Here is a 14,869-nt window from a genome sequence, read left to right as displayed (position 1 = left end):
GTAATGTCCTTTTTTGATGTGGCGCTGATAAACAGCTGTGTGCGAGTTCTTTCTTGATTGCAGCACACTGACTTACAAGCCTTCTCAGAGCTTTGTGTGGCTCTGCAGCTGATGGATTGGTTACACTGACTGCAGACCGTGTCCCGGGACGTTCACCTCACTCCTCCGACTCAATGACTCACTTATCCGTTCCACGTGCCGCCGCTTACTCATGTGTAACAAAGAGACACGAAGCAGGTGTTTTACAAGATTTGATTTATTAACTATGATACAGATCACATAAGGCCTTGCTGTATACACCATTCCCATTGAGACAAATTACCATACTCAGCAAATAATGACAGGTTTTTTGTTTGATGTTATCTTTTCTCTTTACAGTACTTCATTTCTTTTTTTCTTTTTTTCTCATTTTCTTTTCCCCCCATTATTTCTTAATATTTTTTTTTTTATCATCATCTCTTAAATAGTGAGAGTGGTGGAGCCCTCTTCCTTGGTTGGGAAGAAATCATGCACTATACTGGGCTGGTCTCTCAATCGTTCACAAAGAAATTGTTAAAAAAAAAAAATCCTTTGTATTTTTTTTAATTATTAAAATAAAACATAAAAAGAAACTTTATTTTTTTTCTATCACCACTGACTAAAGGGCAAAGTGTTAGACCCCCTAACATACCAATAAACAACCATTTGAATATAGTTTTGCTTGTTTCTCATTTTAACTTAACAGACATCTGTCACCATTGTTGCAAAAATAAAACAAAAAAGAAAAAAGAAAAAGAAAAGCAATGCAGCCACATGTTATCGCTGAACCAAAGTCACATTTTTTTCTTTTTTTTAATTCAATTGTTCTTCTAAACTGTCACTTTGCTTCCCATCTCTCCCTCGACCCTTTTTTCCACAGTCTTTGGCTGCCTCACAGTCAGTTCAGTATTAACACATTGATATACACAGGGAACGCCACTGGCTGGCGTTCACACACAAGTACCAGTGGTCACCCCTCCTTCCTCCCTCCGTCTCCTAAATAATGATCCCATTCACCAGCTCGCTGTCCGTCTTCTCTCCCCTCTCACTCTCCCCGATCTCTCCCCCATCTCTCTCACACTTTCTCTGAGGATCAGTGTGTGTAATCTGGACGAGCTAACAGGGTTACACAGCGGGGTAATGACCGCGAGGAGAACTGCATTCCTCTCCTTCACGTTTGTTTGGATCACGCTGGTGTCTGGCCGTCTGCCAAGCACAGCTTGCTAGCATGTTAGCTCAAATCCACCTACCCAAACACACACTCTTTAATTCCTCCATCACACACACACACACACACACACAAGGTACATAGGTAGTGTAGACTGATAAAAGCTCCTGTAAGAGTTCAGTGATTGGTTAAAAGGCTTGGGTTTTTTTTTTTTTTTTTTTTAAACTCCTTTTGGGAGGAGAGGACAGTCTGGGGAAACATGCAGAGATGCTATTCAGTGTCAAACAGAATAAGTGACCTTGCTGAGCATCTGCTTAACATTAACACACGTAAGTTCACATACGCACACTCTTTGTCGAGACACACATGCGCGCGCACACACACACACTTCAAAAAGCTGCTTCGATCAGGGCTCAGCAGTTCCTCTCGAGCCCCATCTCGCCGGTTTCTACGGTAACAGCAGACTGGGCCGAGGAATTCTGGGATGCTCCACTCCAGTCATGCAGACGGATGAATGGACTGTCTGTTCCGTCTCTCCCGGACCCAAATGTCTCTCTTGGACAGGGGATGACTCGGGGATGTGGTGGCATGACAGTGACAGCAGGGGGAATCTGGTGCAGTGGTTACACTCTTGCAAATCATATTTCAAGTCCAGAGAGACAGAGCAGGTTTGAGTCATCTTTCCAGAGAAAATGATGCTGTGCCGTGCGGGGACAGCGTGCTGAGGCCCGGAGCAGTGGTTACCAATTATTTCTAACAATAAAAAGCCTCCCACCTGTCTAAGCTCGTACTCTCTGTCCTGTGATGCTACATTGTGCCTCAATCTCCTAAATCTCCATTTCCTTCCACTTAAATATGGCGTCTGGGAGGTGGCACGCACTCCTCTACAAAGGGCTGAGTGCTCTGGTGAAGTGGAGACTAACAACAGAGGACAGAGAGGCAATTTTATTCACTGCATGTCTAATCAACTGCAACATAGACGCTTGCTTTTTTGGCTACAGAGCCGGAATCTGAATAATCTCAACTGATTTGTACCAGAGTGAAAACTGCTGTTGTAACTTTATTTGTCCTCAGACACTTCATGAACTCCAGAGTTAAATTCACCTGATATACAATGATGAAAAAAAAAAAAATCACAACAATTGCACCTATAAGAGACTCTGCCGCCACAGAAAAAAAAAACAGTAGGAAAATGGTGCTACGCCCATGCAGTAGTGGAGGCGAGGTTTATGGCTGCAACACCCAGTTCTTCCTCTAGATGTCAGTGGTGTGCTCCCAGAGAAAAGAGAGTAGAGGGTGGACTGACAATAAAGTGAAAAGGTGGCTGTCATGTCACAGCAGCTCCAATTTAAAATGTGCCTTCAAAGTGCTCAGAAAAGTGCTTTTTTTGAACGAGGTCCTCACTGTGGAAACTGCAGCGTCGACTCGCTCGTAAAACCACCGGAGCGTGAACAGAAGCAACATGACAGGTGAAGGTCCAACCCCGGAATCATTCCCACTATCTGCCTAATACTGGGAAATTCAGGTTACACAAAATGGCACGGATACACGCGCACACAGTCACACAGACACTTGCACACGAGGCCACTCGCTGAGCAATCGGCCAGGAGATCTCCGTGTTTTTGTGAGAAGAAGAACAGAATTTAAAAAAGAAGTGGGATTGTGACCGTGGAATCAAGATTTAGACCAATTAAAAATGGCCACTTTTTAAGCTGCTGTCTTCACGTGTTTACAAAGACGAGGTCGAAGTTCAGACCGGGAGAGTGAGAGAGTGCGAGAGAGAGAGAGAGCAAACAGGAGACCGGGAGGAGGAGCCTTCGCAGAATGCCAAGGGTGTGAGAGCCCCCATAATCCTTTGCTCCAATTTGCTGCCTAGCTAGATCCGGTTGGTTGAGATTGTTTTTTTTTTTTTTTTTTTTTAGTTTAAGTTTTTTTTTTCTGTGCTTGGCATACTGCCTCGACTGAAACTGATTGTGTGTGTGCGTGGGGTTGACTGACAGGAATGTGTAAGTCGTGGAGGACAGAACATTCTGTCGGGTGAGTAGTAAGAAATGTTTCTTGCTCCAGTCCTCTGCACAGCGGTGAAATGAACAAACAGGCTCTCCTGGTAGGTACAGCGGGTGGGTCGCTTTGCAAAAAGCCGGCCACCATAAATTCCCAGCACAGTTAGAAGCTACTACGGGATTGAGGAGGATGGTTGTCGGAGGCACACTGGCCACTGGGTGTTTGTGTCAAGCGTGTGGCTGTTTGTGTGGTGAAGCAATCCCAACATAACAGATCATAATCGCCCTTGCACTTTACTTTCCGAGGCCCCTCCCTGAGTCCCTTTAACAGTTACTGGCAACATCTCACTCTTCTTCATTAGTGTGTTTGTGTCTAGGTTCTCTATAAGGCAAGGAGGGCAGGTCTAGATGGAGCGAGACTGAGAGACAGAGGGATAAAGTGGCGAGGAGGGAGAAAGATCATACTGCCAGTTCAGAGGCTCTTCAGTGTTCCCCTTTTTCTGCGTTGCGTGTGTGTCCATGTTTTCTAAAAAAGCAAACGGAGGCTCGAGCGCCCCTTTCTTCTCCCAAACATGTAAGTTTCTCCCTGTACATACTGCATCTCACTCAATCTCTCCCAAATTCTCTTCCTACCTCCTGTTCTCAATTTATCTTCTTTAATTCCTTCCCAAAACTTCAAAATCTCTTATTCTGAACCTTTAAATCTCTCTGAATCTTGTTATCCGTCTTTTTTTTTTCCTTCTTTCCCTTGATCCCTGGTTCACAGCGTGTGTTGTTCCGTAGGGGGGTGATGGGGGTGCAGGGAGGGCGGCAGCAGGGCTGGGATCGGGGATTGAGGGGTGGCAGGAGGGGAGTGGGGCGGGGACTGATGTTGATGTTGATGGTGGAGATGGTGATGGTGGTGGTGGTGGTGGTGGATAGGGGGGCCGTAGTGGGGGATGACAGGTGGGGTGGCGGGAAGGACGTAGGGAGCCGGGGACGGAGTCGGCGAAGATGAGTAGCCTCCAGCCATGCAGGAGTAAGCCGAGGTTCCTCCCCCGGAGGAGAGCGTGGAGGTGGGGGAGCCGGGCAGGCCGTCAGCCAGTGGCTGATTGTAGAAGAAGTACGAGCACTGGTGGATGAAGCTCTCGATGATTGTCTGGTAGGTGCGAGTGGCAGTCAGGGCGTCCATGGTTGTGAAGTCCGGTCTCATCAGCGTGGGCCAGAAACAGATGGACAGGTTCTCACTGGTCATCAGGTTCAGCTTGTTGTTCTGGCTCACCCTGGGACACACAGAGATTCTCATTTCAACAGAAACTTTCACAGAAGGGATGCTTCACATGATCTGAGGCTGATCAAAACCTCATGGTGTCCTCTACATGTCCTGATCACATAAGCTGATGCTATTATGGAAGGCTTTTGCTCATAACATGGCATGCAATAGGCCAATGAATCATGAATCTTTTACCTGAAACGGTCAGAAAGAAGAACCAACACGAGTGTATACTGTTTATTTTTAGGCTGTGACTAACAGTAATTTTGCATTATTGATTTTATTAATCTGACTCTCATTTTCCAAGAGTTCTAGATTATTTCACCAAATGTCATCTTTTGTTGGGCAAACAGTCCAAAGTTTAGAGATGATCAGTTCACGGTGACATCCCTGCTGTAAAAAAAAATATCTGCACGCTGATGTTTGCTAACCATGATCATTGTATCATCTTAGCTTAGTGTGGTAGCATGCTAACATTTGCAACTTGGCACTAAACACAAGATCAGGATAATGAGAAAGAAGTTTTGCAGCTATTTGGTGTTCAAACTCACAAAAGTCAGGAGGCTGCATCATCTGGGGGCGACTAGTTGAAACCAATACAACTAGTCCTCAAAAAAAAAGCACTAGTGACGCTGAACATTTGCACTGCTTAAGATACAAAGGGCTAGTTTAACCTTGGTGTCCACGCAGGCCTAGTTCAAACTTCTGTCCAGAAGATGAAACTATGTAGTAATTCACCTGTAGCAGTGGTTCACTGACTTTTTTAACCAGAGAGTGACTGATACTTCTTTGTTTGTTTCATTTGAAGGTGGTAAAAGTCTGATTTTTTTTTGGGAAAATAACGCTACATTTGTGTGGCTGTTCTCTTTTTTTCTATAAAGTCACTCACCAATTTTACACATTTAAGAGTGTTTGCAGACGTCGGGGAGTACTACTGCACATGTGAAGATAGTATAAAGCCTTTTGTGAAAGCTGCATTCAATCGGATAATTTGCCTCCAGTGATTCACTCCGAGGACAAGTTGCATTGTGGGGAACGTAGGTGGCAGGTTGTAAAAAAGAAGACAAATGCATGGAAAAAGAAGGATGATATCTGTGGTTCTAGGAGATTTGTTTGTAAGATAATGACTGGGAGTGCAACACTGCAGAAATGCAGCAGTACTCCCCAACACCTTTATCACACACTTTAATGTGTAAAATTGACAAAGTTACCCTTTAAGCATCTTGCGACCTTTTCAGATTCATGATGGCACCTCTCTGGTCTCCTGACACACAGGGTGGGACCCATCTGATCCTTAATATAATTTGGATTTAGACTACAAACTCTTCCTGGCATTTTTGGAGCATATGCAGGAGTCAATTTGTCTTACCTAAGCTGACAGAGCGACTAATACATAAATAAACTACAACATCCATTACCTTCCACACACAAAGAGATTAAATAACCTCAGCTCAGGACTCAACCTGAGTAGAACCTCTATTCTGTCAGTTTGGGTGATGTCACCACGAGGTCACTCGACTGGCGGTGTAGTCAGCACGGCTGTCAGAGGCCATCTCTGACCCCGTCACTCACTCACTTGTTCAAGTGGCTGATGACATATTTGAAGACCTCGTAATTCTCCTTGGGGAAGCGGCGCAGAATGTCCTTCATCGTCTGGAAGCGCTGCTCCCTATCGTTGATCTCTGAATGGTGGCAGAGAGAGACAGAGAGAGAAGTGAGGTTAGAGGAGGGAGGAAAGTTGCTGAAAGAAAAGATTAGGGGAATCTGAGGAAAAGATGTCAGGGTAGTGTGAGAGTACAGAAGGATGTGGAGGGACAGGAGAAGGGGGGGCGTGTACAATAGAGGAGAGGAGAGCTTGAAGAGCACAGTGAAAGCAATTGGATTCAGCTCTCAAAGAATCGGTGCAGGACACAGTGATTTCATCCTACAACAACACAAGTTTCACACATCCAAGTGATGAAAACACACAGGCACGCGATTCAAAAAGGACTCCAGGACTACACTTCACCAGACAAAGACCACACACATTCCAGAGGAGAAACATACTGCGCATACACCCATCACATCACCTACACACACACACACACACACACACAGACACACACACACACACACACACACACACACACACACACTCATGTACACTGGGTGTGTTGAGCCTGATGGCAGCAAAGGAGTGAGTCAGAAAAAGCTGACGTCACCGGCTAACACAGTCCATCCTGTGTGAATGTGAGCGAGGCGAGGGAGCAGCAGATGTTCTCATCCACATCACAAAATGTGATTTACAATCAGAGAATCTGAGTTTGTATTCCCTCAATGAGGTCAGCGTGGATCAAAAACAGATTTTGAGGCGTAGTGGCTTGACACAGCCTCGGTTTCTCCTGCTGCACATCCATCGTCGGCAATCAAAACTTAACTAGGACTTCCTACAGCTTAGTAAAGGCAAACGTCACCATGACAATATCCACCAGTATCCATCCACCGCTGCTGCTTTTTCTACGTCTCTCTCCTCCTCCGCCTCTCTGCGAAAGAGTTCTGAAAATGCCAAGCATAGTTTTGCCATTTTCTCTCGTCTCCACCTCACTTTTTCTCATTCACTCTCTCTTCTTCTTTCCTCTATTGTGGCACAGACTGCAGGAGCTTTATCAGGTCTCTGTCACGGCTGAAGGGTCTCGCTGGGGCCGTTAAAAACACACACACACACACACACACACACACACACACACACACACACACACACAAACACAGACACGCACACGCGCCTGCATGCACACATGCAGAGCCCAGTGAGTGACAGCAGCCTTGCGGCCCTGGGGTAAATCTCTCCGGCGCGATGCAAGACTAAGCTACGCCTTAAATCTCCATTCCGAAAGATTACAGGACACAAAGAGGAAAAGAGGGGCTGCAGAGAGCACAGGAGAACCCTCGTTTATCTAACATATGACTGTTTTCTCACGACTTCATCCAGACCCTGTTATCCACAGCGCTCCTGCATCCCTCCATCATGTGCAATCATCCCCACATCCCCCCCTCCCCCCGAAGCTTTAAATATTCTCTCCTCCATCCATTTTTCCTCTGCTGCCTGGCTCCTCACCGAGGAGGCAAATCCAATTCTCCCCATGGATGGATTTGGATTGCGAGAGTTTTGCTTGTTAGGTTGAAGAAAAGTTACAATGAAAAGGGAGAGGATTTAAGGCAAAATCCAACACACCCCAGAAAGTCGCCCGACATCCCTCTGCCCCCCTCTGTGTCCCCTCACACCCAGACCCGCCCCGGGACTTACTGAAGGCCTCCACCAGCTCTCCCTGCATGCTGTAGGGCACCAGAGGCTCAGGCAGCTCAGAGAAGAAGGCCTTCATGGCTCCGGCTACCGTGTTGATGGTGAAGTCTTTCTCCACCAGGTCCAGGTTGTGGTCTGGAAAAGGGTGAAATGGAAAGAAGACATTTTGAGAAAAAAAAAAAAACACACAGCTCACATCCATACATACAGTAAATAAGGGATGTGGGCAAAATGAACAGATGATAAACTCAGTTTTGAAATGCCCTGTAGTCTGTCAACTTGTTGGCTTAGCCGATCAATGTATACATTTGCACCATTAAAACACAATATCACATTGCAGATAGCTGTGCCACAGCTATATGTAACTCCTCATCGGCCATGTTACCACCCGTAATTTATTTACAATACCCCACCCAAGGAAAAGCCATGTGAAGTAATTTGTCCAATCAGCAGAGCCATCTGGTCGGTGACATCACTCTCCTGTAGTGCTCATCTGCTTGTCAGTGACGTTATGTGAAGTTTGGACTCACAAGGACATTAAATACCGCAGTCTCTACAGTCTACCTGAAGTCTGCAGATCCCTTCATCATCAATCATGATCAAATTTCACCAGATCACCCATCCCTTCACGGTGCCTTGACTAACGAATGAACAGGAGGGTTTTGTGGAAATGATGGACTTGTATATTAGTTTTCTAGCAATATGATGAAGTGCTTTTATTTGTCAGGTTTTCCATTTTCAGGATCAAAAACAGACATTCCTGTCACGTGATTGAATTTACACAAAAATTTATTAAATCAGAATAAATAGTGTCCCTGACTTCTCAATTTCTCTCAGCCTCTGGTGATGTAACACAGCATTGTTTTGGTTTATAAACACACTTTAATAAAAGCAGAATTAACTGTAGACAATTATAAAGTCGATTTGAGCAGAGCGAGACAGCTCAGACAGTAAAACCACCAGAGTGGTGCTCTAGTGCTCTAGGGAGAGAGAGCGTGCATGTGTGTGCGCGCGAGAGAGGCTTAATTAAAAAAAAAAAAAAAAAAGCCATTTTCTGATAACTTTTCTACTTACTACAAAAGGGTAGCATGTGTGGAAGTGAGAGTGGCGAGAAATAAAGGAACACAGATATGCTGAGCGGCTTCTTGAAACAGTCTCCCATTTTGAGAGTTTTTCAGCGCGTGGCATTTCTGATGTGGTAATGAGTTATCTGAACCTTCAGGGAGCTGATGAAGTGCCATCTTCAGTACGGCTGTGAGACACCTTCGCCGTAGTTTTCGGCTGTAATTGTCTCGTCCCGTCGGCCCCGAGGCTCCGAATGATTCAACGCGGGGGCTTCAACTCCGATTACCTGTGTTGGATTTTTAACCTCGACCAGGCGTGGATGCTCCGCGTACACACATGCGTGCACAGGCCATCCTGCTCTGCTATCTATCTCGGCAGCGACACGCTTCATTAACCAAACCAATCTGGAGGTAATTAACTGCTTGCGCCAGATAGACACACACACGTGGAAAGACACACGTTGCGAGTGCTTGTACAGTACACACACGCAGGAGCAGGTAGGAGATTGAGGAGGCAGCTCCGCAGTCTAAGGAGGAAGCCAAGGCCAATTCCCTCAGTAGAATTAATACTCCTTGGTTAATTAAGGGGATCCAGGCTTGTTATAGATAGAGGCGCGCACACACGCACACACACACACACACACACACACACACATCCTCATGGCCTTTTCTTCACACGAAGCAAGTGTACAGCTGAATCAAGAATTAAGCATGTGTGAGTCAGAACAAGCACCGTACCTTGGTCAAACTGCCGCTGCATGCTCTCCATCTCCGCCTTGTTCCCGCTCACCCTGTAGATGCCCTCTGTGCTCAACCCTGTTGGAGAGGGAGAGAGAAAAAGAGGAGTTTTATCAGCCAAGGGTTGGTTTCATGTGTTTAATTTGAGGTTTTTTTACAGCAACTGATCAATCATCTCCTCAGATATATCATTACTGCGCCGGGTACAGATGCACTCCGAAGGGCTGGGAAAAAACAGTAGAGCTAACGCAGGCGTCTCTAATGGCCTCGCCCCGTGTCCTGCTCCATCTAAACACACTATTAGCACTATTTATTAAACCCATAAAGAACTCCTGCAGGCCTGCTCAGAGCCCACTGGTGCTCTGTGACAAGCCGCGGTTACTTCAGTGCCACGCGCTTTTCAAAAGACTTGAGGGACTGCAGACGCCATGTGCTCCGTGTCTCACATCCAACGCCCCACTTAGGAGGATGTTTACTGAGGATTTGCAGCATTTCGTTTGACACTTAACAGTCGCGTTGTGTGACTTAAAGTGGCAACAGACAACTTCTTGCTTCTTTATCATTTTGAAGTAAATGCTTAATGCACAGCGTTAACAGATGTAGAACAAGGCCGCCATCTGCTCACAGATTGGTTCCCTAAAAAAAATGTCTCTTACACTTTGCCATCCAGCCTGCCCACCGGGAGGGCCCATCTTTGTCCCGCAAAGATAAAAGGCAGGAGGTTTGGGCCGATGTTAGATATAATCGAATACAGTACAGTACATGCCGTCAGATGATATGTTTTTTTATAATATCGAATACTGAATTGCTGTATTTCGCAATATATGTCAAGGTGGGGAACCAGTGACAGACTACCTTCACTTAATATTGTTCACAGATAGCTTGTTAGCCTTAGCTAGCTCGGTGCCTTCAGACATGTGGGCCTGTTTAATTATGCTCACTTCAGCTCCATCCACACTCCACGTCTTTGCCTCTGTTTGATTAGCTGGGAGTTGGCGAGGGCCAACCTGTGGATGTCATCACTTTGGCTCTGTGCACTATTTCATACAGTCGATGGTTCCCCCTTACCAGCGGGACTTGAGTTTGTTCACACCAGCATTTTTTTTCTACTGCATTAGGAACAAGAGCTGCCTACTTACTAATACAAACCAGGTGTTCTAATCTGCCTTTTCATAGCACTGAGATCAGGGTTTCTAGGTCACATTGGGATGTTGATCTTGCGGTTGTTTTTTTGCTTTGGACATCAGCCAGGCTGCCAGTGACGCAGCCATGTTGCAAACACTGCGACGGTAGAAGCACTAGGATGGGTTTTATATACTATATACTATGGTGCATTTGATAATTCAGTTTACTGAGGTAGCAGCAATGTAGCACACTGCAGGTGAATACATTAGGTGCCTTCACAAGAGCGCTCCATTCATTACTCCAACAATACAAAACAAAAGTAAACAGTGGGGATGCAATTTTTCACACATTTCTGCCTGTCTGTGTTTTTTCCCCTCAACTTCTGCTTGAATATGTACCTTCCCAGACTTTTAATGGCTCACAGCAGGTGCAGTCTTAAGAGGCCAATTGAATACTTATTAAGGAGGCCTATTTGGATTTTTATAAGCCATTTACAGCAATAATCCTTTAAAATCAATCAAGTCTTCTAGAAGTTTTAAGACAAAAAAAAAAAATCTCACCGATTTGTGCGTAACTCTGTCAGGCCTTTTTAATTAAATCACCAGTCTTTCTAGTTGTCGAGCTGACAACTGCTGACTAAATAAGCAGTTATTTCCTCACAGCTGTCTAACTTTCTTCCAGCGGGGGTTAAAAAAATAGCGGTTTGCAAACTGTCAGCCTTTCAAAATATTTTAAGTTCAGAGAGAGAGAGAGTGCTTGTTTTTAGCTCGGCTGCATTGCAGGCATGTTCAAAACATGTCCTCAGCAGCTCAGCGTCAGTTCTTAATTGGCATATCACATCAGGCGTATGTACTCTGAGTAAATACCTCCCGAAATTGTGGGAATTCATTATTTATTTATATTTACTATTGTATTTTAGAAATGAATCCACCTCAAAAGGAGGACACTTAAAGAAAACTCATTAATATTTTTTTTTCCTGTTCTATCAAGATAAGGGTTCCACCTCCCACCCTTGAAATTCTGTGTTCGTCGACACTTTGGAGGCGATACAGGGAGACAAAGAGCAATCCAGAGGGAGTGAGGGAGATAGGGAGTGGCAGAAAAAGAAGGCGAGATAGAGAGAGGCAAGGAGGAAATGAGAGAGCTCTCAGTCAAGGCATACAGCATCGATCTCCTCCTTCTACCAATCAATTATCCACAAAAGCTTTTCTAGCCAGACACTAGGAAAACAGGGATGGGAGGACAGATAGGGAGAGAGGGGGAAGAGGTGTAGCAGTGGTGGGGAGAGAAAGAGAGAGAGAGAGAGAGAGAGAGAGAGAGAGAGAGAGAGCGAAAGATAGGGGCAAAATAGGACGAGCACCCATGTATGGGAGAGATAGCGGGGGAGTGTGAGGACATCTAGGAGTGAGGGTCAGACTGATGAGAGAGAGAGACGGAGGAAAAATAAAGGGATTAAGATAAGGAGGGATATATAGAGGGATAGGAAATGTGTTAGGAACAACAGAAAACATAAAAGATGGAGGCTTTGGGAGAATGAACACCACAAGGCAGAGGGGAGAGGAAGAAGAGCCAGTGGATGAAGAAGGTCCGTACAAGAGTTTTACAGTGTTCGCTCTGAAAGGTGAGCGCTCCAGAACAGACGGCAGCATCCTCTTCCTCCGGGGTCAAACAAAGCACCAGCACTTCCTGGGGTCAACGTAAATACGAGCGCTTCCTGCGGCAAACAGCATCCCGAAACAATGTGTGCTTCCAGGCCTATGGAAAGTCTTCTTTTAAAAAAAGGGACAGTTCACCCCGAATAAAAAAAAAATACATCTTTGTCTCACCTGCAGCACTATTAATCCATCAACAACCCAAGTTGTTTTGGTGCGAGTTTTAGAGACATCTGCCTTCCCTCGATATCAGATTTCCACTCCACAATTATTCATTAAAAACGTACTTCAGTGCACTCATGCATGGAGCAGGAGCAAAAACAAAATACCTTTCATTATCTAAAACTAAATAAACAGAAATGTGTTTGCCACATTTAAAAGATGTTTGCTGATCTTTTGTCCTCCATTTTGTATACTGACGGAAGACCTTCAAGGTCGAAATCAGTCAGTGTTTCATTGTTCTGTGAGTAGCCATGCTCTGAATAAAGGCTTTAAAACATCATTCAAGTTATTTTGTTCCTGCTCCACTCGCGAGTGCCTGGTGTTTGTTTTTTTCCCTCTCATTTGCTGAACCTTTTCTTCCAGAGCATCTACGTTTTTTAGCTTCCTGCCCAGTGATACAGCTAGCTGGTGTAGTTTGCTAGAAAGAAAAGAAGCTCCTCCATGAAACTGCTCACAACAAGGTGTGTGGATTATCTTGAGTAACCAGGTCATGATTTCTGCAAAGAGACATAACTGTTGAGGTTTTCAAATGTATTTTCGTGGCACTCTGAGAACCACAAGCCGAGTGCAAACTAGTTCCTTTGTGTTTGAGAGAAGGCAGATGTATCTGTGGCTGATATCTCCAGGATAAATAGTACTACAGTTAAGAGGAAAAATACATATTTTAGATTGTAGGGTGAACTGTCCCTTTAAGCTACTGTCAGTCTATACTACAGCGCACATAGAAAGGACAAATCAATACTTTTATTGGCTGCTTCTGACCTCGTGCAATGCACACATCAACAACATAAAACCTCTATGGTGACTTTGCAGCTTCTATCAGCACTGAAGTGGCCAAAATCCCCCTGTGAGCCTCCAATCACTCAAACTCTGAGAGCATGACGAGTGCTCCTGCAGCATGCGACTGTCTGACAACGCTCAAGCTGATCCCACATCAGCCCCCGACTGAAGAGTCTCTCCGGGTTCAGCAGCCCAGAGGCCGATTTCATAGTTCACCATGGAAAAAAACAGCCTGTCGCTGGGTGCTGCCCTTTACGTCGCTATGGAGGCTCCCACGGCCAGCAGATATGCCCGCGAACGCTAACACACATTCATCACCTCGGCACCCATGAGCCGACCACACTGCGGCTACACCACGCTGGGAGAAAAGGCAGCGCCGAGGAGAGATAACAGCAGACCCTCCGGATTGATTTTTATATAGCTGCTTTTCGACAAGAATGCGCAAAGAAAAAAAAAAAACACACAATAACACATCCACCCAAATTATTCTGGTGGACAAGGGGAGAGAGGTATGAAGCACAATTAAAAGGCAAGACATTAGTTTAAAAAAAATCAAAATGTAAAATAAACTGTTGTAATTTCCCACCTGTAAATCAAATCTATCTTTTACCACATAGACTGAGGTCAGTTTTTTCCAGATTCACACTATAAGATGATTATTGATGACATTTTAACAGATGAGAATAAAGGCCGGGTTTGGGTTTAACTTAGCTGGGACTATTTTTGTCAGAAGAAAGAGGCAAAAGGGAAGGATGTAGGTCAAAGCTGCAGGTCCGGGGTCAGCCTCACAACGTCACTCATTATCAGCTCACACTATAGTGTCAAACACAGTGTCAGCGCTGTGCGGTAATTTCCTGCAAGCGCCATTATACCCACAGATTGTGGAGGGCGATACGGGTGAAGTCAGACTTACGGCGGCTACGGTCAGAACCAAGTAGCACATTGTAACTCATTTCCCCTCCAGCGGCAGTCGTTCTGTGTGGGTGTGCGCCACTCTGTGCTGCGTGTGTTAGTGTGTAAACAAACTATTCTTATTGGTCGTGATGGCGAGGTGTGTGGAACAACAGTGATGGAATGTAACTAAGTACATTTATTAGTATTTACATTTTTTTCCATTTTATATTTCCACTCCACTACATTTTGAAGGCAAATATTGTACTTTTGAATCCAATACATTTATTTAATTACTTTAGTTACTTTGCAGATTACATGCCGCAACAGAGCCACAGAATAACATTTTCAAACAATTTCAATCTTAAGAATCAAATAACAAAATACTAACTAATAATCAGTAGAGCCATGGTACGCACATATATATGCATCATTTACTTTTACTTGTACGTTTGATGCTTTGAGGTGCATTAAACATCAGGCACTTTAAGACCTTTAGACGAGTTTGACTTTTGGGAACCTTTTGCTGCACTGTCAGTTTATCACAACAACATTTAACACCACCACATCTGGAGATACGTTGTTTTCACTGGCAAATCTAGTGGAGTAAAGAGTACAATATCACCTCTGAGATGTAGTGGAGCAGAAGAATAACATTCCATAAAATGGAAATACT

At 44.8% G+C, this 14,869-nt stretch overlaps 1 protein-coding gene across 1 annotated transcript in view; it reads right to left on the bottom strand.

The window, feature by feature from the left end:
- Window positions 1–238: 238 nt before the first annotated feature.
- The window catches only part of arhgap35a (Rho GTPase activating protein 35a), a 68,355-nt gene continuing 53,724 nt past the window's right edge, over window positions 239–14,869 (bottom strand). The window contains exons 4-7 of the mRNA XM_037121715.1: window positions 9,524–9,601; window positions 7,725–7,856; window positions 6,018–6,123; window positions 239–4,451 (exon numbers count right to left, since the gene is read on the bottom strand). Coding sequence (XP_036977610.1) covers window positions 3,950–4,451; window positions 6,018–6,123; window positions 7,725–7,856; window positions 9,524–9,601 — 818 coding nt within the window. The 3' untranslated portion in view covers window positions 239–3,949. The remainder of the gene's footprint in view (window positions 4,452–6,017; window positions 6,124–7,724; window positions 7,857–9,523; window positions 9,602–14,869) is intronic.

The sequence above is a fragment of the Acanthopagrus latus genome, chromosome 2 (assembly GCF_904848185.1).
Source record: "Acanthopagrus latus isolate v.2019 chromosome 2, fAcaLat1.1, whole genome shotgun sequence".
NCBI lineage: Eukaryota > Metazoa > Chordata > Actinopteri > Spariformes > Sparidae > Acanthopagrus > Acanthopagrus latus.
Note: the sequence above shows the minus strand (reverse complement) of the source record. Positions and strands in the feature narration are given on the sequence as shown.